At 43.0% G+C, this 25,990-nt stretch overlaps 2 protein-coding genes and 1 long non-coding RNA gene across 8 annotated transcripts in view; 1 reads left to right on the plus strand and 2 right to left on the minus strand.

The window, feature by feature from the left end:
* The window catches only part of LOC311028438 (zinc fingers and homeoboxes protein 2-like), an 88,193-nt gene extending 73,597 nt beyond the window's left edge, over window positions 1–14,596 (minus strand). Inside the window, exon 1 of the mRNA XM_084033008.1 lies at window positions 14,117–14,596. The gene's annotated coding sequence lies outside the window, so the exon portion shown is untranslated. The remainder of the gene's footprint in view (window positions 1–14,116) is intronic.
* A 7,740-nt stretch (window positions 14,597–22,336) lies between these two features.
* Window positions 22,337–23,777, plus strand: LOC311028277. Its single transcript, XR_014598702.1, has 2 exons — window positions 22,337–23,118; window positions 23,192–23,777. It is a non-coding gene; the product is annotated as an uncharacterized lncRNA (long non-coding RNA).
* col14a1b (collagen, type XIV, alpha 1b) overlaps window positions 23,112–25,990 on the minus strand; it is a 77,240-nt gene continuing 74,361 nt past the window's right edge. For 3 of the 6 annotated variants that reach the window (XM_084032725.1, XM_084032721.1, XM_084032720.1), the window contains one exon: window positions 23,929–24,282. In XM_084032725.1, the coding sequence (XP_083888851.1) occupies window positions 23,996–24,282 (287 nt within the window). In that variant the 3' untranslated portion in view covers window positions 23,929–23,995. Of the gene's footprint in view, window positions 24,283–24,307; window positions 25,550–25,990 lie in introns of those variants that run through there. The other 3 variants (XM_084032723.1, XM_084032722.1, XM_084032724.1) reach the window with 3 other exon arrangements.

Here is a 25,990-nt window from a genome sequence, read left to right on the forward strand (position 1 = left end):
TGAATTTTTTCAGGACATTCTGAGATGGTCAGGTGGGAAGATTTTGATGAAATGGCACGGAATGACCCTGGGGGTCCCACCGGGTCTCTATAGGCCTTGGGGGTCCCTCCACCAGGTCTCTTTAAGTCTTGGGGGTCCCTCCACCGGGTCTCTAGCCTTGGGGGTCCTTGGCCTGAAAATGTTGAAGACTTCTGATTTAAGCAGGAACACCAGTATTTCTATTCTCCCCAAAGCGGGACGTGAGGCAGCTTACTTTTTATTTGAGATTCAAACCATTGAAAGAAAAGAGAAATCCCTCGTTTTACATGACAAAAAAAAGCCCCACGCTCTTATTCTGAAGAGCTTTCTTTGACGCCGTCAGACTTTAACCCGGCGGCTCAAACGTGCACAAACTCAGCGTGAAATATTAATGCGGATGTTGGGTATCGAACAGCAGGGAGGCTCGTCCACACACACAGAGGGCCTGTCTGCTCACGTCTCAGTTAGACGGAGGAGGAGGTCACATGACCATAATCGCTTTGTAGAAAAGTCAACGCAGCAGGTCCTGAAACAAAAACCTCATCCACGACCCTCGGAATCCTCCAGGGATCCTCCAGGGATCCTCCAGGGATCCAGCTGGAAGGTTTCAGTCACTTCTCTTTGTTGTCGTTCTGAAGCCGAAACCGTTTCCAGGTTTTTAACGGTGGAGTCGTAAACGGGCAGAGCTGAAGATTTATTTCTACGTTTGCGTCCAGTACAGAGGTCTTTCCAGGCCAAGGACCCCCCCAAGGCCTACAGAGACCAGATGGAGGGACCCCCCCCAAGGCCTACAGAGACCCAGTGGAGGGACCCCCCCCAAGGCCTACAGAGACCCAGTGGAGGGACCTGAACCTGCGTTCTTTGTGAAAGTAAGTTTCAGAAAATCTCCATTTAGCTTCAGCAAAGCAACAGAAACTCTCCTGTAGATCATGAGACGGTCCTAAACCTTGCTCAAAGGAACTTCAGCAGTTGAAAGAGCGTCTGGGATGCAGCGTCGGGTTTACAGCCCTCCATATCATTACAGTCTTCACAACAAACGTCCTTTCCAAAGAATAAACCCGGAAAACCGGGGGCCTGAAACCGAGTCCTTCATTGGAGATGCGTGAGCCTCCGTCGGGGAGTATCACGTTGGGCGCTTGGTGCGGCGGCGGAGGCCTCGCTAGCAGCGGGGTTTTGTTCAGAGTGAAGCAACGGTATGAGTAATGTCTGATGGCTCTTTTAGTTACAGTTGGAACAAATCCAGACTGAAAACAAACAGCCAATCGGGTTTTTAAAAAGAAAGTGGAGGCGAATCGCTCCATCTGGGAATTTACAGTTTTACTGTGAAAAAACAGGCAATCAGATTCATAATGAGACAGCTTGTTTTTTATTTGAGATGTTATTTTCTTTCAATCTTATTTTGCTGCAACGCTCTGATTGGTGGATCACCCGGGAAACCAAAAATCAACATCATGCTGGATTGAAGAAGACTTGAAACTAGAGATTGAGACCATAAACTCATGTTTACAATGTTTACTGAGATAATACATCAAGAGAGAAGTAGGACCATTTTCTCATAGACTTCTATACAACCAGAGAGGAGTCGCCCCCTGGTGGCCAGCAGAGAGAAGTAGGACCATTTACTCATAGACTTCTATACAACCAGAGAGGAGTCGCCCCCTGGTGGCCAGCAGAGAGAAGTAGGACCATTTTCTCATAGACTTCTATATAACCAGAAAGGAGTTGCCCCCTGGTGGCCAGCAGAGAGAACGCAGCTTTAAGGCACTTTACCCTCGGCTTCACTTCTCAGATCCCGAGGTTTCCGCCTGAAAGTGTTTTCTCAGTTTAATACTGGAAGAGGCTCAAACTACACTGAGACTTGAAACACCTGTTGTGACATCATCAATGGGGGCGGGGCCAGTGCGTAACCTCAAAGATGAGACTTTAGATTAACTCGGTAATGCTTCCTTATTCAGTTGTATCGTGGTTCCCTACTTGAATGAGACTATAATAATAACTACACTGTGATTTGTAGAAACGGCCTGAATAGAAATCTTCATCCAGTTTGAAACGTTTTCGTGTCTCAGAGCGCCACGAAAACTATTTCCTCTTTTTACTGTTCATGTGAGACAGAAGACTCGGAATCCTAAATCTGGAGAAGCTAATTCAATTGGCTACAAAAAAAAATAATAGAAACTGTAATTCTTTTCCCCAAAGAGTTTGTTCTCTGACCCCAAGTTAAATAAAAAAAAAAGATTATAATATATAATATAATATTTCCTGTCTGAGATAAAAGCAAACTATCATCATCTTATTCAAGGAGTTTTCATTTTTTTGTGATTTGTGATTTTTTATCCAAGATAAAAAAAAATGTGCAGGTCTGAGAAGAATTTCATACAAAGCCGAGCAGCTCTGGATGATGCTCTGGATGATTTGGTGCGCGGTGTATCATGTAATTTCACCTAATCGGGTTAGTCGAGTAATGATATGCAATTATAACAAAACTGCAAGAGAGAAAGGTAGATTTCTACATGAGAATACAAAAGTCCAGATGGTGCTCTGTAGGTCTCACTTGATTCAGGTTGAAGAAAAGAGTTGAATTTCAATAAGAAATATGTGGTTCCTTCACTGTGGAGATTTATTATGATTATCATCTCAGGTTCATTTTCTAATTCCCACCAATTTATAAAAAATAAAATAAACCGTAGCGAGTAGCAGTTGACCCGCTCCGACAGGGCGAAACAAAAAAAACACAAAGAATTCATCATCAGTCATAATTTATTCATCACTAGATTGGATTTTTTTTACCTGTTTATCACATAATAAAAGAACGGCATATAATGCCTTATACGGATAATTGAGTTGCATTGCTTCTGAATGTCACAAAATTATAAATGCATTTTCTCTTTTTTGGCCGGAGGTCAGAAATGTGGGCATCGTGACGGAAAAACATTTATTTTTGACATTTTACAAACCGAAGCGTTAAATGAACGGAACTAAAATGAATGGAACGCTGATCAATTAATTAATAATAACAATGAAAAAAATAATTAAATGGCAACTTTAGATGTGGCATTTTGTGATTTAGGCAAACGTAAGCAATGAGTGCAGAAACCCAAGTTATTCAGTTTTTCTTAATTTGCACGGAAATATTCAGAAATGACCACAAAAACAAAACGGGAAATAGAGAATTTAGAGTTATTTATTTTGTTCGACAACTTGAATTTCTCGTCAATCGATTTAGTGTTTCATCACAAAGTATTAGTCCAGAGACCAGACCAGACTATGTGGAGGAACCAGAGACTGTCTGTGGTCCCCCAGAGGTCTAGATAGTAGACCACATGAGTCCAGAGACCAGACCAGACTATGTGGAGAAACCAGAGACTGTCTGTGGTCCCCCAGAGGTCTAGATAGTAGACCACATGAGTCCAGAGACCAGACCAGACTATGTGGAGGAACCAGAGACTGTCTGTGGTCCCCCAGAGGTCTAGATTAGGGATGCACGATATTGATTTTTTGAAGCCGATACCGATATCGATAACTTTCTGCTCCTCGGGACCGATACCGATACCGATAACCGATAATATTGTTATTCGTTTTTGAATGTATATTCAGATCAAATTCAGGTCAAAAACACTAATGACTAAGCTTAGGTAGATTTAGCATAGCTTTGCCTTTTACCAAACACCTAACCAGATGTATCACAGTGACATGATAATTATTACTATGAACAAAAGAAAGCCAAGAACAGTTTTGACTCTTCAATAAAATGACAATATTTATTTTTTTCAAATAAATATGTAAGTGAGTCAGTCAGTCAATGACAACTTTCCCTGAGCAGCATGGGATATGCACACACAAGTGCTGCTACATTAAACTGTTGGTCCTGATCCACACAGAAATGTAAACTACGGTAATAGGCAGAAATATCAGCAAAGCAACAGCCACTACTGCGGATGTGATCCCCTCCATTCAAGCGCTGACGCGACTGCTAAAACAAACGTTACCAACAGACCACGGAGTGAAAACATCAAAGGAAACCCCGTTAAAAGCAGTGGAAACGCGTTTTGGTGACATCGAGGAAAAGCCACTGTATTATCTCTCAACTATATTGGACCCGAGGTACAAGGACCGCTACTTCACCCGTGCATCAAAACGCTAAGCTACGGGCTCGCTGCTTCTTTAGCGGCGCCGGCGTCTTCATACGCTTTTAACACACCGTCGTAGCGATGGTGATGTGCGAGGTGACTTTTAAGGTTGGATGTATTAAAGCTCGATGCCTTTTTCCCTCCTCTTGGAACTTCTGCATTGCATTTGTTACAAATGGCAAACGATTCAGTTTCCTCAGAAACTTTGAAGTAGTCCCACATTACAGACGCCATGCGTGTTTGTTTACTAGTCTTCCTCCTCCACTCGCTCGCAGCCTCTACGTCACAGCCAGGCATGAGAAGGGAGCGCTCGATTTGTGGATTAACTCCCTCCTCCGAAACCTGTGATACCACAGTAACCACATCACATGCTAAACGGGAGGCGCCTAGAAAAAAACTAACGTCCCTCATCCCAATCCACCCGTATGACTGTTTTAACACAAACATCCTATCGTCGGATTATCGGAGGTATTAATAATTGTATCGGATTTATCGGGTTGACGTCATAATTCCTATTATCGGGCCGATAATTATCGGTCCGATAATTATCGTGCATCCCTAGTCTAGATAGTAGACCACATGAGTCCAGAGACCAGACCAGACTATGTGGAGAAACCAGAGACGGTCTGTGGTCCCCCAGAGGTCTAGATAGTAGACCACATGAGTCCAGAGACCAGACCAGACTATGTGGAGGAACCAGAGACTGTCTGTGGTCCAAACAACAAGGTCTCTGCTGTATTTATGTCTAGATGACCTTATTTGGAGTGTTGATAGAGCAGCTACAATGTTAGCGTAGCCTAGCACCATCAACCAGACGCCATTCAGAAAACCAGCGTTTTAACAGTAGTTATCTTGTGGTCTTGCAGACAGACCTAACAAAGCATGACTCAGCACTTTTTACCGACCGTCGGGGTCTACGTGGAGGAGGCCTGGTCGTGGTCTACATGGAGGAGACCTGGTCGGAGGTCTACATGGAGGAGACCTGGTCGGGGTCTACGTGGAGGAGACCTGGTCGGGGTCTACATGGAGGAGACCTGGTCGGGGTCTACATGGAGGAGACCTGGTCGGGGTCTACGTGGAGGAGGCCTGGTCGGGGGCCTGCGTGGAGGAGGCCTGGTCGGAGGTCTACGTGGAGGAGGCCTGGTCGGAGGTCTACATGGAGGAGAAGTCTGTCTGTATGGAAGTCTATGAGAAAACTGAACTAGCTTTCATAAACAGTGAATAAACACATGGATAAACTGCTCTGCCGCGCGGCTGAAGTTCTGTTGAGCCAGGCAGCGCTCTCTCCCAGCGGAGTTGGTCCCGAGACGAGGCCCGTGGCGTTTGGCGTGCGGCCCCCAGGTGCGACGGCGAGGAAACGCATGAATATCAATGAGGCCGCTGATGAAAACAGGGAAGCACGGCTCGCTGAGCTCCTCCTGGATCAACCAGGTCCAAATTAACGATCCAGACACGGGGGGAGGGGCTTGTTTTTATTTATTTATTTATTGTGTGTGTGTGATGAGCCCGTCAGCGCTGCTGGTCACCCATGTGCTGAGTAATTGAGAAAACACACACTGCAGGCTTTAATGAGAAAATAAGCAGTGTTTTCTCTCGCTTCATGAATAAAAATGATTTCTTGGAGATTTAAGGGTAAAAAAACACCCCAAAAAATCTAAATAATATAAGCAGTGGTAACAAACACAGCATCTGTTTTTGAAGTGTTTCGCTCTAAATATGAGATATCAAGAAAAGGAAAAAAATAAAAACGTGACTCCTACTTTCAGTGGATGATTGATGGCAGAAAACGAAAACTAATTCAGATACTTTAAAAAAAAAAGGGACTTTGAGTAAATTATGTCAAAGTGACACTTTCACAGAGACGACATATTTTAGGAAGATGATCATTTTCTTCCTCCACCTGCAGTATTATTATTATTCCTGGAACCTGCGAGTTTCATCCACTGCAACGTTATGAAATCATAAAAACGCGATTTACTCATATTAAAAAATAAGACAAATTTAAATATTTTTTAGTTTCTGTCATCCTCTGCATCAGCGTTTACAATATGCGGTATGTTTGAGGTAATTATTACGACAAAGCTGCGTGCATCGCTACAGTATTTACATGACACAGCAGCAACTAAATAATTGCATTTAATAGATGTTATTCCATCGCCGTAGCAACATGTCCTCATGCCCCGTTTCAATTCACCGTCCTGCCACAAGGGGGCCACAGGAAGGACGTGTTTTTGTTGAATTAAAAAGCTAGCTTCAGACTATAATGGAAGTACAACCATGATCACATGACTTCACGTCGCCACCACTAAGCTAAAGGTGGACTAGCGTTGTAGTGATACGTTCAGTTCAGAGACGAAAAGGTCAACTTGACATTTCAGTTCTTTTGTCTTCCACAAACAACGTCCCATATTTCTATTATTCGTTTAATGTGAACATTTTATTGGTGAAAACAATTCAGATAATGAAAATCAGCGTAAGTTCCAACCGGTATAATTTTGAAATGTATTTAATTTGATTTATTCATATATATTTAATATTTAAAGATTTCATTTCTCAGTAATGTTGCTTTAATCTCCCGTCTCTACGTCAGTAAACACACACTACAGTAAACCTGCTTTTCTAGGTACAAACAACATGCAAATGGTTCTTTGAAGTATCACCTCGAAGAAAAACACAGATTAACATATTTCTCAGTAGAAGAGTCGGACTCTGGTATTTTTACCTGATTTTTAATACACATCATTTTATAAATATATATATAAAAAATGTTTTTTATTAATTGGATTTTTTGTCCCCCTTAAATGCAGCATAGAAATATTTATTCAAATTAATATTTTGGATTCTAATCATCTAAAAAACTGTCTATATGTGCTCTATATTTATTTTTTAAATATTTTGTTTTCACTTTTATAAATACTTATATATTTATATACATACAATTAATTTTTTTAATCCTTTATAGCAGCACCGTGTGACCCCCCTTGATGACGGTGTGGGCGGGACTCAAGCTGATTGGCCTGAAGGGGAAACAACAGCTACATCTCCAAAAAAGAAAGGAAAAGAAAAAAGGTGGTGACACGTTTGTCAGTGATTGGTCCAGACAGCCGTCGTCATCGTGTTTTCTGTCGGCCGTTTGTCCGTCACGCCTCCCGCAGCGCCGCACGAAGACGAGCGTCCTTCCTCACTTTTATTCACACATTAATATTAATTAGCTCTCAGCTGACAGGCGGCCCTCCACAAACAAAGCTTTGTTTTTTATCTCCTCTCCTAAAAAAATAACTCATTTGCATATTTGTGTGTATTTCATATGTGTATTTGAATGCATCGCTGCACTGATTCCACATCCAGGAGCGTTTCCCGTTTGACCCCCACAAGGGTTTTTATTCTTCCATGAAGTCAACGTGGTATTTTTGGACTGGAAGCTGCTGTTTTCTGCCAGAATTCAATATCCTACAAATTTAAGACGCCCCCTGCCAAAAAAGAAAATGTTCAAACAATTACAATTAGCCCCGTTATTCTTGGCGGTGATGAAAAAAGAAAAGCCTCCGAGCAGCACGAGCTCCATCACCATCACCATTAATAGTCCTGCACGTTCTCCCTAACGACGGAGATCGATACGTTTGGTCGTTAGGGACGCATCCAGGTGATCATATTGATTAATGGCGTCACACAGCCGGAGCCACATCAGATACGGAGGACGCTGATCTGATGAACGATCCTTCATAAATAATAACGCACATGTTCTGATTAAATCAGCTCCATCGCCTTGAGTTTGCCCCAAAAAGATGTCAAATAGACGAGGCTATGAGGTGCTTAATAGATCCGTTTTCTATCTATTTAAATGTTTCTCCACCACCCCCCCCCCCCCCCCCCCGGAGACGCTGCGTGTCGTTATGGGAGGATTATTTCAGAATGTTTGTGGAGTTTCATAAATCACGTTTCCAGCCTGAATCGCCGACCACGTCTCTGGTTGTTCAGAGATTCAAATAAGCGCACCGATCCCCCCCCCAAAAAAACACCCGCTAATTGATTTTACTTTGGTGGAATTAAGAACGCCAGCTTCCTGTGCCGAGGCCATAAAAACAGCTCCAGAAAGAGATAACATCCATTAAATCCGCGGTGGCCAAACCGCGGTTCGTGATCCAACTGTGGCTCGCTGATTGTTTTTTTTATTTAAACGGTCTGCTGTGAATTGTTTTAATTAAACTACAAATTGTTCTCGAGCATTTTGCTGATGAATTAAACTGTATGTGCATCACAGTAAACCTGGTCTTCACCTCTCGGCACAGAATCCAGTATTTTTGTGTTTTAACGTGAGATTTACACAGTTGCATGTTACATTTTAAGATTTGCATCGCGATATTTGAAGTGGGGCCTTTCTCCTGTTTTACTTATGTAAAGATTGACACACAGTGTTGGAGGTTAAATATAATTAAATGTGAGAGCAGCAGATACAGAAACGACTTATCAGGGTTCCTCCACCTTCTCCCAAAGTCCAATTCAAGCACTCTTCAAGGTGCTTTTCCATGCTTTTCCAGCCCCTTCCAGCTGTGGTAAACTCCATATTTGTACCAATCCAATGGTCAGTATTCAGTCTACTTATTATGTCACTTGTTCATCACATTAAATGAGATGTTATTGTCCTCTAAACAACCAACATGATGTTTGGAGACAGCTTTTTACAGAAGGACCACAAATGAAAGGAAAACTAATTCCACTAACAGATCCACAGAAATATAATCACCAACTATTTTCATCATCTGTCATCTCTTAAATGTTTCTGGATGTTAAACAGACACATCGCGTTTCGAGGGAATGGATTTGGATCACGTTCCGTATTTGACGTGGGTCGAGGAGGGTTGTCCGGTCTAACGTGGGACTTTCACCCAGGAGACCGGTGTTCTTGTCCCGTGTGACAGGAAGGTTGCCTGAACCTAAACGAGCAACTAAAAACACTACGAGGTTGATGTACAAATATACAAATGTGACAGTAAAAGTATTCGATGAGATTCAGAAAGGTGTTGAAATAAAACGTTCTTCTGTCTGACTGTATTTGTTTCATTCAGCCTTCATTGTGAAGGTCTACATATGATATATAATATATTTATTATATCATTCTGGTCATGTGTTTCCTGTCCCTCTTCTTCTTCTGTTATTTTTTGGGGGTAGTTTTTCCTCCGTCGGATGAGGACAGAAGGGCGTCGTATGTTCTACAGACTTTAAAGCCTCCTGAGGCAAAATTTATGATTCGTAATATTGGCCAATATAAATAAAATAGAGTTGACTTTCAGGAGAAAAAAAACGCTCCTCTAAACACCTTTATTGTGTCGGGCGAGCGGTTTCATGGCGGTCGGAAATAAAAAGCACTTTACAGACATCGTTAACTGGGCGTTGTTGGGCCTGAAGGATGTTTTCATCGCTGCTCGTGAAAAAACACTTTTTTTAACTATATATTTCTTCTACAAACTGCTCACATTAGCGTCTCCGAGTAACTGATGATTCAGTCGAATGTATCGCTCGCTGCTGATTGGTTTAGCCAAACGGAGCCCGGCTGATAGTGGATTCTTGAGGCCGATAATGAGGTTGAGATTTTGGTTAAAAATCAAAAAAAAAAAAATCTACTTGACATTCTAGTTTCCTTCTGAGGCTTATGATAAATATAGATAGATATGCGGCGTCCTTTTCCTCAATAAAATAGTTAGTTACACTTTTCTCCGTTCGTTCTTTCGGCAGCTGGTTGCTAGGAAACGCAACCAGGCTCGGTTTCGATCTTCTGAGCTAAACTTTTAGATCATAAATGACCTCACGGTGTTTCTTGTTACATATCGGCGGAGATAACGCCGGTTTGTCATCGTGTCACCTTCAAAAAATGGCGGTTGAACCGTATGTCGCTATGTGATCGTTAAACAAAAAAACTGCCGATTGTTTACAGGAAGCTGTGAATGTTTAGGAGATCCGAGCTGGAAAATATGGGTGCAGATTTATTTTACGCATGACTGTATTAAACGTCGTTTAGATGACGAAAGCTTCTCCAAACTAAAAACAAATTCTTCCGACTTCCGTCTGCAGACGGAGAACAAAGTGAAGTTCCGTCAGACAGACGGCAGGGAAGCGATTATTGAAGCTGAGCGCCAAAATAAGAGCTTGTTTAATGTGTTGGAGAGTCACAGAGTTAAATCCGGTCTAATGGGGATCCCTGGTGTTCGTTTTCACACAGACCCCCCCCCCGTCCCAGTCGACGTGGAAGGTGGGTTCAGTCCAACAGCAGCCTTGCAGATCCAGTACAGCCAGTGTGTGTGTGTGTGTGTGTGTGTGTGTGTGTGTCAAGTTTCCCCATGAAGAGCTCCAGCAGCGAGGCGGACACTGTGACACACACACACACACGCGATCGTCACCACTTCACTCACTCTCACACAACCTGGCAAGCTTGTACTCTCTTTCCCAAAACACACACCCACACACTCCACACACACACACACACACACACACATCCTCACACTACTTCATAAAGCACTGAAAATGCATGTGTGAGTGTGTGAGTGAAATAAAAGCAATAAAGATTGAGTGGAAAAGGAAATGTGCGGGTGTGTGCAAGATGCAGCTGTCACGCATGCTTCCTGCATGTGTGTGTGTGTGTGTGTGTGTGTGTGTGTGTGTGTGTGTGTGTGCGTGCTTGTTCCAGCTCGTATAGCTCGCCATAAACCCTCATGACTGAACGCCACGGAGGGCAACACGAACGCAGAACGGGGTCCGTTTCAATCGCCACAAATAATACAAAATAATAAAATTAAATAAACATGCGCCGAGCTGCAATTTCCAGCGATAAAAACCAACGATGTGAACGGAGTGTAAACGGTGAAATAAAAGCTTACTGCTGTGTGTGTGTGTGTGTGTGTGTGTGTGTGTGTGTGTGTGTGTGTGTGTGTGTGTGTGTGTGTGTGTGTGTGTGTGTGTGTGTGGATTGAGGTGACAGGTTAGGTGGCAGCAGCAAATCACAGCTGCACTTGCTACCAACCGGCAAGTGTGTGTGTGTGTGTGTGTGTGTGTGTGTGTGTGTGTGTGTGTGTGTGTGTGTGTGTGTGTGTTGGCGTTTGTGACAAATAAATAGCAGCCAGAGAGCGAGGGAGCGGGCGAGCGAGGGAGCGATTGGGAGACTGGCAGCATGACCGACTGATCCCTGCATCCATATCATAGGATTAAAAAGCCCGACACGGCGGCGATACAATAGCTGCAAAATATGAGACAAAACAGAATGTCGGTCAATGGGAAAGGAAATGTGATTATGAGCCAGAACAGGGAGATAATATTAAAAGAAAGGAAAAAAATCTGACACACTTTTTCATTAAAAGAGCCATAAAGCAGCTGAGGAAGAGGATGTTTAACCGCTGTCACCGGGCAGCATAGAGAGGAGGAGGAGGAGGAGGAGGAGGAGGAGGAGGAAGTACCTGCCAGAGTCAGCTCACCTCAGTTTTTTTTTTTTTTTTAATCGAGGATATTCATCTGACTGCTGGGGGTCGTAGGTCACAGGTTCTTGGTACATTCGTTTGTTTTGTCACACAACTGGTTTGGGGACGACACGTCTAATTATTCATGATTTCTTTTACGTAACAAGGATTTGGATAGAAAGTGAGAGTGAACTCGATGAACTCGTGGAAAATAAGTTTGATCCTGAGGGAGAAAACAGCTCAACGTTAACTACCGAACACGCAGAACACTAAATAATAAGCAATAATCCATCCAACATGCACACTTACACACATAAACCAGTTCAAACCAGTCTGCTGTTTACGTCACAGCTAGCGTCTTTACAAACCAGTATCATGCACGCAGAGAGCCTTTAACTGGCATAAAACCAGAATACTGTAGTCAGCCTAAACCAGTCTGTCATTTGGGTACATGACCGCCTGTATCTTTACAAACCAGCACCAGTCTGTGCCGATATAAGAATACTGAATACTGTAGTCAGCCTAAACCAGTATAAACCAGTCTGCCTTTAGGAGAACTCACTGCCAGTAGCTTTACAAACCAGTATCCAACACACAGCGACATCTTAAAACCAGAATACTGTACGTCACTGGAAACCAGTAGAAAACCAGTCTGGCATGAGGACACCTGACCCCCCAGGTTATCTACAAACCAGTGCCTTATATAAGACAGTTAAAAAAAAACACATGAACGTACATACTGGCAGTCTATTTCTGCATAAACCAGTATAAAACCAGCCATGAGGGCACCTGACCCCCAGTATCTTTACAAACCAGTACCAGCCTGTTGCTTTTATATTTAAAAAAAAACAGCTGGAAACCAGAATGCTGTAGAATTACTGGCAGCTTTAACCAGTATAAAACCAGTCTGCCATTACTGTAACTCCCAGTACCGTCATGGAGTAATATCATACACAGTTCCTTGTTAAAAAAATGTAAAAATAAACAGTTTAAACCTGAATGCTGTACATTACTGGCAGCCTAAACCAGTATAAAACCAGTCTGCCATTAATGAACCAGTACGAGCCTCATCCTTATATATAAAAACAGCTGAAAAACCACAACACTTTATTATGTGTTAATATAACAACCAGTATATAAAACCAGTCTGCCATTTATTAAACTGGCGTGAAGTCGCCGTGGTTTCACCAAACAGGCAACCCACCGGTGCCCCCTCCCCCGAAATCAACGACAGGTCGCTCGCTCAAAAAAAAAAAACGAGTTTCCAAATAACGCGACTGGACAAACTTAACGCGGTCATTTGCCTCCATAGAAAGCAGCGAAAGACGTTAAAGTCGCGAACTATCGCATTTTAGTGTAAAACTGTTTGGAAATCAAACTAACCGGGCGGTTTGCCCCCCCCCCCCCTTACCGGTACAGTATCTACACCAGCGGTCCGTGCGAGCAGCCGTTACGGCGGCTCCGGCGTTAAAGACCGCTTTAAAAAAACACCCAAAACACGTTAAAAATAACATTAAAAAGCTCGTGTTCTTTTCTTTAACAACACATCCAGTGAGGAAGCAGCAGCAACCCGTTAGCGGGGCGGTGTGGTATACTAGACGGCAGGCTTCACCTCAGATGACCCGCGCTGCCAGACTGGCTGTCTGCTAAGCTAGCCCCGTTTGAACCCTCCTACAGCGGGCAACAACAACACTCCGAGCCGCCGCTCCGGAGCGGAGAAAACCACACAAAACACACAACACACCAAGCCGCCGCTTCATTAGCGTGTTGGGCATGTTTTCATGTTTATAACGTTAACTCTGGTTCAGTGGAAGACTATAAAAAGGGGGGGTGAAGAAGAGGGAGAGCCGGCCAAAAACAAACGCATTTCCCCGACATGAGACGTCCTCGAGACGGGCAGCAGCCACGTTTCGCGCCGCTGTGTGTGCGCGAGGACACGGAGGGGGAGGGGGAGGGGGAGGCTAACGCTAAAAGCGCCTTAGCTTCACCGGGGTGACAAGGGGGGGCTAACTGCTAGCTCCGCTGGCTAATACATTTATTTATGTGCACTTTCACCGGGGGTGGAGGCGGAGGGAAGGAGGGAGGGAGAGGGGGGGAGCACGGCAAAAGTTGGCCACCATAAATAAAATAAAAAAAATAGAAAAATTAAAAAACGAACCGGATGACATTCACTTGACAACTATCCACCAAAACATGACGAGCCGAGAGCCCGAGCAAAGTTTACCTGACGACCAGGTGTCAATAACTGTATATTTGTTTGGTTCTCGGGGCGACAAGCGAGGTGATCCCCCCTACGAGAGCCGTGATGGAGGAGGAGGCGGCGGCGGAGGAGGTGGTGGTGGTGGCGGCGGTGGTGGGGGTCGGACGGTCGCTAGCAGCAGCCCCGGACACAGACAGCCCAAGCCCGGGCGGCTAGTCTGGCTGCAGCCGAGCCGCTTTAATAACTTCACTTTTGCGGTCACTTTTGGTGAAAATCCCCCCCAGCGGGAGTTAAATAAATAAGAAGTTTGCTCCGCGGCGTCCTACCTGCGTGTGGAGTCCGGTGAGCGGGGTGGCGGCCGCCTGGAAGTTGGTTATTCCCAGAGATCCAGAGTGGTGCGGTGCGGGGCGCATATAGCTAGCGCTGGGTACAGTAAAGATTGTAGCATAGCTAACCTAAAGACAACAGTAGAGAGGAGAAGAGAGCAGAAAAAAAGCCTCCTCGTTGCTCATAGGGGGGATCGACGACAAAAACCACATGATCTTTTACGTCAGCATACATTTGCATAGGATGCCAAATTTACGGCGTTTTTTTGGCGTGCAGGTGACGTGAAGAAGAAGACGCACAGGAAAAAAAAAAAAAAAAAAAAGTTTGATATTTTGGCGCAGCCGGGATCCCTGGCAAGCCGGCTGGATCCCCCACCGCCTCCTGCAGACCCGGTCTGCGGGGCTCGCTGCTCGGCTACAAGCTTCCTATACATCCGCGGGGCCACTTATATCGAACCCTTTAACGCACTTTATTACACTTTATGCCATAAAAAAGACACTTTCTCTCCAATTCTGCAGGTATCACCTTTACCTTATAGTTAACTAATGTATACATTTAAAAAAAAACATACAATATATATATATATATATATATATATATATATTGTATTTTTTAAAATAATAGACAAAATCACACGTTTACACACCCCAGAAAATATATCCTCTTTTTTTTCAACGAAACGAGGTTTTGATATAAAACTGTTAATTTCTCGATAACACCTGTTTGATCCCGAGCTGACCTCACAAACAGAAGCTCCTTTTTAGCACTCATTGTGTGCGCGCGTGCTGCTCGTCATTAAAGACGTATATATGCACGCGCCGGGGGGTCGCGAGGAGGAGGGGGAGGAGGGAGTGGACGTGGACACGTTTCCCCCCGCTGTCTGCATTTCATCAGCCTCATGCATCTTTGATAAATGGGCTTGCTGTAGCTGATCAGATGCAATAAATGTGGAGAAACATCCGCACAGCCGTCTGTGAAAAGGCGACAGACAGCGACACCCACAGGAGCGTCTGAGAACTACACCCTCCCCCTGTTTCTTTATGTTCATTACATAAAATATTTAGTTTTTTAGTGGTTTCAACATCCACTCACCTTTGACATCTCTGGTCAAGAGTGCAATTCTGTGATCAATAATCAAAATCAAGTCGTTTAATATTCATAAAATGCCGATCAAACAACACATTGTGGCCGTTCAAACAAGAATATTCCACGTATGAGGGCGTTTAATAAACCACTGCAGAAAATTAATTATACACATTTGAATTTCCTCCGCGAGGTCAGAGGTCACATGGTTTGTCTGTTTAATTCCCCTCCTATTTGTTTTTATTTGATCTGATCATTTAATATGTGTAATTAGATTTTCATCGCATTTATTTCCTGCATTCGTTAACGTAAAAAATATATTGTCTGCTCGTCTGTAAAGCACTTTGAGTTGCTCCTACGTCCACGAATATCTTACAAATAATAAAGTTGAATTGATATAGTGTCCTGCTCAAGGGCACTGCAGCCAGCAGCACACAATGTAGATTTATTTCCGTTTTTATTTAACTGATATCTGTTTCTGATGTTTTATTCTAATGATGGGAGCACTTGAATTTTAGATTTTGAATGTTGTTTGGAGATGAAAACTGAGGTCCAGTGAGCTTCAGACGGTTTCTGATTAACTTCTGTTGAAGAATCACATCTTCTCGTCATCTAGACTCGAAAACAAGTTCAGATATCTGCCACGTTGTGATCCGACCCTCCGCCTGCTGCAGGTCCCCGTCCTCTGAACCCGTTCATTCAGAGTTCATTCAGCGTTTTCAGTAAACGGCTTCTACAATCACAGAACGGTGGCGAGCCGAGGAGAAGCCCCTGGAAACAGACGCCACGGCCGTCTCTCTGCACAAGAGTTGTCTGCAACTGGAGACTCTTTGTCAGCGCGTCTCCAGAATACACAATCAGGCAATGTTGCCAGGCAAAAGTGCCAGCTCTAGCCAATAAGCACAGTTTTGGCCAACATTGCTTAGCAACAAAAGTTTAAAAAACTGAACCACTGAAGGCTTAAAAATAGTCTTTAAAATAGTAATCAAGAGCTGTCAGTGTCACAAAATCTCTACGGATGAAGAGCTTCTGGAGCTAAAAAGGAAAAACAACAAAGTGAAAAGAAAAGTTTGAGAGAAGGTGAACTTCATAACAATTAAAGATTTGGGACGCATTAAAGGTCGTATGAAAGGTCAACAGAGAGACACTAAAAGAAGTGGTTCTGCTTCTCTTTGTGGTCGTCAGTCTGTTTGCCTGAGTGGTCATTTACATATTTGTGGTCTTTTTTTATCTTTTCATACTCAGTTTCAGTCAATTCGTGGTCATTTTACCACCTTTGACCTTGTTTACATAACATTGTTTGTAGTTGTGGTTTATCTTTCTATAATGCCATTTTGCATCCCTTTTAAAAGGTTTTGCATCTCTTTTTAGAGGTTTTGCATCCTTTTTGTCAGGTTTTGCACCCCTTTTTAGGTGTTTAGTTCCATTTTTGCAGGTTTTGCATCCCTTTCAAGATGTTTTGCATCCCATTTTGCGTGTTTTGCATCCCTTTTTACAGATTTACATCCCTTTTGACAGGTTTTGCATCCTTTTTAGATGTTTTGTTCCATTTTTACAGGTTTTGCATCCCTTTTAAGAGGTTTTGCATCCCTTATAGAGGTTTTACATCCCTTTTTACAGGTTTCCCATCCCCTTTGTCAGGGTTTGCATCCCTTTTACAGGTTTTGCATCCCTTTTTACAGGTTTTTGATTCCTGTTTAGTAGCCTTTCCTGGTCTGAAGCATATTCGAGATGTCGCCCTTTCTTCTCTTTGGTGGCCCAGAACTTCAAAAACCCAGAAGCGGAAACAAAAACTCAGCAGAATCAAACCGCAGGGATTCACACGTTGCTAAGGTGACCATTTGACAAAAAAAAAATATGAACACTGGGAGAGAAAATTGCATATTATTGTAGTTTCGCCAAAAAAATAATATGCATAAAAAAAACACGAAATAAAAAGGGATATCAGAAACACAAAGGAGGAGCTCATTAGATTTTCAATCACACAGCAGTCGTAAAAGATCAAACGTAAGTGATGTAAACTTGCAAATTGCAAATGAAAAGTTGCAGTCGTGTGGTTTTGCTCGGGTTTTGTGTGTGTTGTTGTCGTCTCGTGACGGGAGCAGCTCGCAGCCGCCGGCCGCCTTCCTGCAATTAATCACATGAAGCCAACCGAAAAGGCAAAAAAAGCAAAAGTCATTATTTGGTGTCACAGTTCAGCAGCCTCCGCCGAGAGGCAGCAGGGTTAAAGCTGCATCCAGATCAGGGCAAGAGGGAGGGGCTGACAAGCGACTAGTCTGCACATGATTCAGTTTATCGCACGATTATAAAAAATAAAAAACAATACGGTTTGAAGATGGGGGATTATGATAATGATACATGATGAAACGTGACAAATCACTACAAATTAAATACATAAGGAGTTATATCTGCTGGCATGAACAGGGAGAAGCTGGTGCATCATGGGGGATAAAACAATAATACATGTAGATGAAACAAAGTGTCCAACAAGCCAGATACATAAACGAGGAGTTGATATACAGTCACTGATGGATAGCAGTGACTCAGCAATTATTTCTCCAGCTGACTTTGTGTCCTGAAGTCAGTTTTGGAAGAAGACAATAATCATTGCTCCTCATATTCTGCTAATTTATGCTGGTTTTTGTAATATATTATTTGTATCGGACATTAGTGACACTGCAGATTCGGATTATTCATATAAATATAAATCATATTCAGATGTTTGGTAGTAGATCACGCTGCCCTGCTGTATATAAAGTAGCTCACACACACTTCTCCTGATATTTGGACGAAGACTCGGTGAAAGTGTTCGGGGTGTTTACCGTGGTCCAGGTGTAAATATGAACCTGGTCGGCCTTCCTGACCTCGACACAACAATGCTGCTGTTGCCTCGGCCGTGAATAAACCAGCGAAGATAAGAGAGACCTTTACAGTCTAGAGAAAATACAAGACCCCCAGCTGCAGGCCAGCAGAATCCAGAAGGTTCTCTAGTCCTGTACAGCACTTCTGTTCACCGCGAGTGCACCGCATCACGTTTTCTCCACTGGAAGGATACATAGAGGGCCACGCGTCACGTTTTCTCCACTGGAAGGATACATAGAGGGCAACGCATCACGTTTTCTCCACTGGAAGGGCCCTTGTTTTCTCCACTGGAAGGATACATAGAGGGCACCGCATCACGTTTTCTCCACTGGAAGGATACATAGAGGGCACCGCATCACGTTTTCTCCACTGGAAGGATACATAGAGGGCACCACATCACATTTTCTCCACTGGAAGGGCCCTTGTTTTCTCCACTGGAAGGATACTGCAGGATCTGCAGATTGGACAGTTTGATCCTGAAAAGGTCACCCACCTACCCACACATTAGGATCTACTCTCTGGGGACTCTGAACGACTACATTTAAATAATTCCACTCTGGAGCAGACTGTTAAACCCCCCCATCTCAAACATGTTAATTTCTACTGCTGTGATCATCTGTATTCAGCAGACTGAAATCAATCTCTCTGCATATTTTTCATTAAATATTTGGAGATTAGTCTGATTTGAATAATTGTTGTTTTGCATCGTAGACGTCAGAAGGGAAAACACTGGTGTTATTGTGTGCTTTCACTTCCATCATCACTTCCACAGTCTGCCGGCTGCTGAACTGACGAGCTCGCCACTCAAATCCACTTTGATGACTTTGTGACTTGAAAAAGTCAAAACCTTTTCTCCGAGGGGTCGGAGCCAAGAACTGCTGAGTCTTCGTTTTACAAATCGGAGAACAACCTTCACTGCAGCGCCAGAATAAACAGGAGGCGTCGAGTTACAAGGGCCACCTATTTAAGAAGGTTCAACGTGCAATTTATTGTGATTGTATAATTTGCATAACGAGATTTAGTTTGTCGTCCCTTTTGCCACATAGGACGCACAAAAAAACAAAAAAAAACTATACGGAGACGGAAGGTTGGTTTTGTCTTTTAATATCTTTGGGCTGTGTGCAGGCACCCCTCGTCACCGATATCACTGCTGCTCTGTAGACGAGTGCCAGCCGTGTTCTGGACGCTACCAATGCTAGTTAGCTACTAAGACGACTTTAACACTTAGCTGTAAAGTTAAACCTTGAACTATGAAGCTAACATTGTTAGCAGCATCACACCAGAATCCACATGGATCCAGATCCAGTAAAGGTGCTGCTTGTGTTCATCAGATCCACCCGTTGCTCATCCACAATCCAAATATGGTCACTTCCTTTCAAAACTCTACATGGTCCTTTAAGCTAGACCTGTGATCGAGGTGGGACCAGGTTTGAACAGTGTCTCGTTCTCATCCTCCTCTTCCTCCTCCTCCTCCTCCTCCTCATCTACTTTGGTGCTCATTACTGAGTTGCTGGTTTCGCCTCCTCGATGGTTCATTCATCACAGAGGAGGAGGACAGGAGCGCCGTGCTGTCAGGACACAAACATCAGCGACTCATCGCTTTTTAATTCATCGCGTTCCTGGATTTTCCTGCCTCCTCGTTCCCGGCAGCGATGGAGAGTTTTCTGTTTTTCTGTTTATTCAGATGCGACAGCGTCCGACTGCAACCTTTAAGCTTATTTACACACAGATGATGTTGAGAAAGACTTGCAGGTGAACAGAGCTGTGAAATCTCATAACTCCCTCCGGCCTTCAAAGGGAAATCTTCATAATCGCTCCGATTTCACTCAGCGACGTCCTTGCTGAGATGTGAGGAGGCCGAGCGGCAGGAATCAATACTTCAATAGCATCAGGTATCAAAAGAATGACGGCGAACCTCGAGAGGATCAATGTGAAGCTCCCATCGGCATCACGGAGCTTGTTGTTTGTCTGCTTTCAGAGAAGAAGCTGTAAAAAAACTCATTGAGACACATTCAGAGACCAGCTGGTGGAATTAGCTTCAAACAAAGTAAAATATCAGTTTAAAAAGATGTATAAAACAATCATCTTCACAAGGTGTAGAAGGGAGGAAGTTAAATGTAAAGCAATCTGATGGGGTCATTTACAATCATGTAAAGTAGAAATACAGTGTTTTATTCTCAGGACGGACACGGAGGCGGAGAGTTGGTTTATGTCATTAATATTAGTATTAGTAATATATATATTAGTATGAGTAGGAGGTCGGGCCAGACTCCTTTTCAAACTTTTATTTTCAAATGTATATTGTTTCTTTGTTTTCTGTTATTATGGGCTTTCTTGTTTTTTTATTTTAAATCTATTTTATTGATTTTTATTTGTTGAATGTTTGAAATAAAGTTTATTCCATTGTATTTAGCAGCTGAAGAGATGGTGGAGACCAAAACGGAGCTAAAAGGGAGATAATCTTGGACTCATATTCATTAGCTACATAAAGTGTATTGGTGATATTGTCACTTGTGGGACTCAGTAGCTTACAGAGGTGAACTAGTGCCCCTTCTGGTGGACTGCCTAATTTCTGGAAAAAATATAAACAGTAGTCAACGACAAGGACCTTTAATTTAAGATTATTCTGAAAGTCAAGAATGTTGCAGTTTGCAATATTGTTTAGTTTTGTGTGAAACCGCTCAGCGAACTACAGCTTCTCTTTCGCACAATGTACGTCATCAACGCTAGCTAGCTAGCTAGAGACGTCACTTACGCAACTTACCTACTTACAAATTTTCAAAGTTGTATACAGTTTTACAACAAAATGCTAATTTCTTGCTGTGTAATTCAGTTCAAACAGGATAAAATAATGATTTGCCTCTCGCCGTTGATTTCGTACATAATCTTTTTTTCACGAGGTCTCGTGTTGGTCCACCAGAAAGGGGCCTCGAGTCTCGGCCTCCCTACGTAGAGATTTTGACATTTTCCTCAGTAATTGGACCAAATTTAAACGTCTTTGGATGAATACAATGTCATTATTTCAACAAAACATCTCAATGTCCTTTTAGTGGCTGTTCTTGGAGCTTTCAGTAACATCGCATGATCTTCATCAGCAGATAACATTGGCTTCAAAACATGTTTAAAGATTCTTCCACGAGGACTTCGACCAGAGTGGACAGAAAAAGAGAAAAAACTGAGATTTAAATTTCCGCAGTCCTGCTGATGAAGACCATGTGTTGGATAGAAAGCTCCAGATCGGCTCCTGAAAAGGGCTTTAGAGTTGATTTTGCTTTGTGGAGAAACTCTCTCCGTCTCTGAAAGCTTCAGCTAATATTATAATCTAATAATCGAAGTCTTTCTTCTCACATGACACCGCATTTCTTTGTTTGTCAGTTTGATGCTTCGGCTTCGGTCACATGGCTTTTATTTCTCTGCCGTTCTCGTCTAATCCAATTTGATTCGGCAGATTTAGACCCGAATGTGAACCACGTGTCGATTCAAGACGACGATTAGAAAATGTCACACACGGCGTCGGATTCACAACTTACTTCCTCTCGGCAGACGAACGGGAACGTTCTGGAAAAAGTCTATTTCACTTCAGAAGAGGTCATTCATGGTAATAATAAACACATTTACAGAAATATCTAGGGTTATATTCTGAATAAAACATTGCTGTTGAAAAAACTTGAATACGCTCTAGATTATAAAGTAAAAATATCTGAAATTCTCTGAGATTAAAGTCACAAATTCATGAGAACAAAACTCAGAAAAATGTATTTTTTCACTTCACTTCAGGTTGGATCAACCGAATCAGACCTAATATCGCACAATATCTCAATTGTTCTCATACATTTGTGAATTTAATCTTGGCAATTTAGATTTACTTACTTGCAAAAGAATATTTCCCTAGATCATAATATACCAAAGTTTGGTTCATTAAAACATATTAAGACATCACAGATTATTTAATATTGAATAGTTTAAACATCTTTAGATCCAATAAAGGAGATTCTGATACATTTCACTGCTGCATGTCATACATCACCTCCGCCACAAGGTGGCAGCTTTTCATCAGTGTAGAAGCAGAGGCACTGCTTGGAGAGAAAGGTCAAAGGTCACGAGGAGGAGGAGCTAGAGGGTTTCGGGTAACAGCTGGTAAAGTTATTAATCTCCAAACTTACAACACAAGAATATAAAAAAACAATAAAGGAACAATCGAAACAATAGTGTCATAAATATAAAAGTACACTAACATCACATCACCACGCACACAAACGGTTACTTCACCTTTATTGTTTTGAGAAAAAATCAAGACCAAGTAAAAAATAAATTACTTCCTTGATGTTTTATTTATTTATTTTTAAAATCACATCAGAAATGCTGAAGACAAACCAAGCGCACCTTTAACTGGGCTTCCCTTTAACTGGGCTTCCCTTCAGATAACTGATCTCCAGCAACGAAACTAATTTAAGGAATCAAACGTACAAATTATTTTCATCGGTTGTAGTTACATCAGCTTCCAACTTCTGCATAAAATATAAAAAAATTAACCCAAAGTGGTTTCCTCCCAGAAACGGATGATTTTCAGCTTAAATTAGCATTTTATAATAAACGTCACAAATGGAGGCAGATCAATCCAAAGTAAAAAAAAAAAAAAAAAGATTAAAAATGAAAGTACGTTTTCACTCCTAATCTCTGTTTAATCGTCTTTCAATCGACGGCAACAACAACAACAACAACAACAACAGTTTCTGTCAGTTACAACGAGAACCAGAAACCAAAATTACATTTAATATGAAATATAATAACTCTGCTGTTTTTTTACATTATTATTTTCTTTCCACCTTCTCAGATACAGATCAGCAACACACAGCGGTCCTCATACGTCACATAAATGACAAACAAAAACAACAACACGGTAAATGGAAACAAAAACATGCAAAACTTGACATAAATAAATGTTTTCTTGAAGACGGAAAGTTGCAGAGTTTAGGAGCCTTTAAAAAAAACGCACAGAAACACGTTAAAGAGTTTCGTTATCAAGACACAGGTTTAGAAATGTGCTGCAGACCGCGTTCACGTCACTTCCTGTCGCCCGTTCTGTTCACGCACAACGAAACTTGTGAAAAAAACCTAATTAAGAGCAGTTCAGTAATTTTTCACGATGATTCCATTCCCCGTCAAATCATCGTATCCTGTATTGTTTACAGATTGTGTTTTTGATGTTGACTTTACCTGTTAGCAACCCCGAGGTGAAGCGTGTATTTTAACAAAATTACAAAATTCGGAAAAAATTGGCAAACCTTGTGCGATGGAGGTCGTGTAAACGTTTATCAGATTTGTTTTTATTTGTATATTATTGTGTAGAATGCGGAGATGTGCAGCTAGCGGCTCTTCTATTTGTTTTAAATTATTGTCCCCGACAAAATACGTAAAAAGACCTCGTAACCCTGATAATACCCTCACAGGAAGTCCTCATTCATCTGTTCTGCAGCCACCAAAGCTCCGCCCCCTTCGCACCTCGGCTTCTTCTCAATCAGTTTTCATCCATCAGGATTTGATGAAAGGAACGATCGGTTGAACTAAAGACATATAAAGACGTGACGAGCGTTGGACGATCAACAGGCACTTAACCAGCCGGGAAACCTGAAAATAGAAGCGGCTACTTTTCTCCGATCTGGTGAGCAAAACGTCGGACATATAAAACCGATCCGAGTCCATTTGAAGACAAAAGTCTCGACTGAGACAAAAACAACAAAGACAAATCAAACAATATGTTTTTTTTAAGTAAATTCAAAGTGTAGGTGAATTACGATAGTCACAGACAGACCCCCACCCCGACCCTCTAACATGTCCTTAAGAAATCCTGGACATCAGGCACTTGCTGATTAGTCCGTAACGCCTCCAAACCGCCCAATCAGAGACAGCGAACAGCCTCCGACAACCTCCTCTCATTGAATTAGTCCAGGAGGCGTCTTGGCTGCTCTCTTTAGCCTCCCGACCCTCGCCTCCGCCTCCTCCTCACCCTCCAGGCTCCGGGAGCTGCGGTGCACGCCGGGGGACCTCAGGTCGACGTCTTCGTGGGCGAGCGCCGGGTCGTCGGGGGCGACGGGCCGCGGCGCCGGGTAGTTGGGCTCGTAGTAGCGGTAGGGGTCGTCCTCCTCTGCCTCGCCGTAGTTCTGGAAGACGTTGGGCGGCAGTTGGACTGCGGGAACAACGCCGCGGTCAGTGTCATCCTCTGCGTTGCCAAGCAACCAGGCAGCGAGACAGCCAGCACACCCAGGCAGAGAGTCAGTGAGAGCCCAAAACAAAGATGGCCGAACCCCGCCACCACAGGAAGCAACGTTCGTTGTGGATCGGTTTGTTGGGTTAGTGAGACAGGAAGAGGGGGGGGGGGGGCAGGATGAGAAGGAGGGGGTAAGAGACAGAGGGACAAGGTTATCAAGGGTTATCAAGGGTTACCAAGGGTTACCAAGGTTTATCAAAGGTTACCAAGGGTTATCAAGGGATACCAAGGGATACCAAGGGTTACAGAGTCAGGGTAACCAAGGGTTACCAAGGGTTATCAAAGTTTACCAAGGGTAACCAAGGGTTACCAAGGGTTATCAAGTGTTACTGACGGTTATCAAAGGTTACCAAGGGTTATCAAAGGTTACCAAGGGTTATCAAGGGATACCAAGGGTTACCAAGGGTTACAGAGTCAGGGTTACCAAGGTTTATCAAAGGTTACCAAGGGTTATCAAGGGATACCAAGGGATACCAAGGGTTACAGAGTCAGGGTAACCAAGGGTTACCAAGGGTTATCAAAGTTTACCAAGGGTAACCAAGGGTTACCAAGGGTTATCAAGGGTTACTGACGGTTATCAAAGGTTACCAAGGGTTACCAAGGGTTATCAAAGGTTACCAAGGGTTATCAAGGGATACCAAGGGTTATCAAGGGATACCAAGGGTTACAGAGTCAGGGTAACCAAGGGTTACCAAGGGTTATCAAAGTTTACCAAGGGTAACCAAGGGTTACCAAGGGTTATCAAGGGTTACTGACGGTTATCAAAGGTTACCAAGGGTTACCAAGGGTTATCAAAGGTTACCAAGGGTTATCAAGGGATACCAAGGGTTACCAAGGGTTACAGAATCAGGGTTACCAAGGTTTATCAAAGGTTACCAAGGGTTATCAAAGGTTACCAAGGGTTACCAAGGGATACCAAAGGTTACCAAGGGTTACCAAGGGTTACCAAGGGTTACAGAGTCAGGGTTACCAAGGTTACGCACTGAAAGCAGAGTTAGAGGACGGATACATTGAACTTTAACAACTACAAATTAAAAGTGAAAGCAACAAAAGTTTTGGTTTAATGTGGGAGAGTTTGTGAAAATGTTCATCACCAGGAAATGATCGGATCTGTTATGTATTAACTTGGACGGCGTATCGGCCCCTGGAGGTGAAAGGAAGCTGGAAAAAAGGCTCTGAGTGTTTGTGAAAGCGGCTCAGCTGTTGGTGAAATACTGAGCTGAAGATGACGAAGAGGAGAAGTCGTAAAGAGAGAAAGAGAGAGAGAGAGATATGATTACAACATGCAGACCCCTTAGGCTGCCGTGTGACCTTTGACCTCAACACACATGGGGGTTAACACCATCATGCGTTCGGCGGGTGAAGACGAGTCATGTTGGGTTTTCTCTGTCGGTCCGATACGTTTCATTTCCTCTCAGTAAAACGACGTTCATATTAGCTGGAATGTAAAGACTCATCAGAAGCAGAAGAAACACTCCCCTCCAGTGGCTCAAAGTTGTACTGCAGGCATAAATGTTAAAAGAAAAAAAAAGGGACCCAAATAAAAACTGCTGCTTCGGACGCATCACGGGAACTCTGATCCACGAAGGAGAAAACCCAGCATGCATCTCTCCGGAGCGCCAATCAAACCCAGTTCACGTGTTCAAACAAGCTGATGGCT

This window comes from Eutrigla gurnardus, assembly GCF_963514095.1.
Source record: "Eutrigla gurnardus genome assembly, chromosome: 17".
In the NCBI taxonomy this organism is placed as follows: Eukaryota; Metazoa; Chordata; class Actinopteri; order Perciformes; family Triglidae; genus Eutrigla; species Eutrigla gurnardus.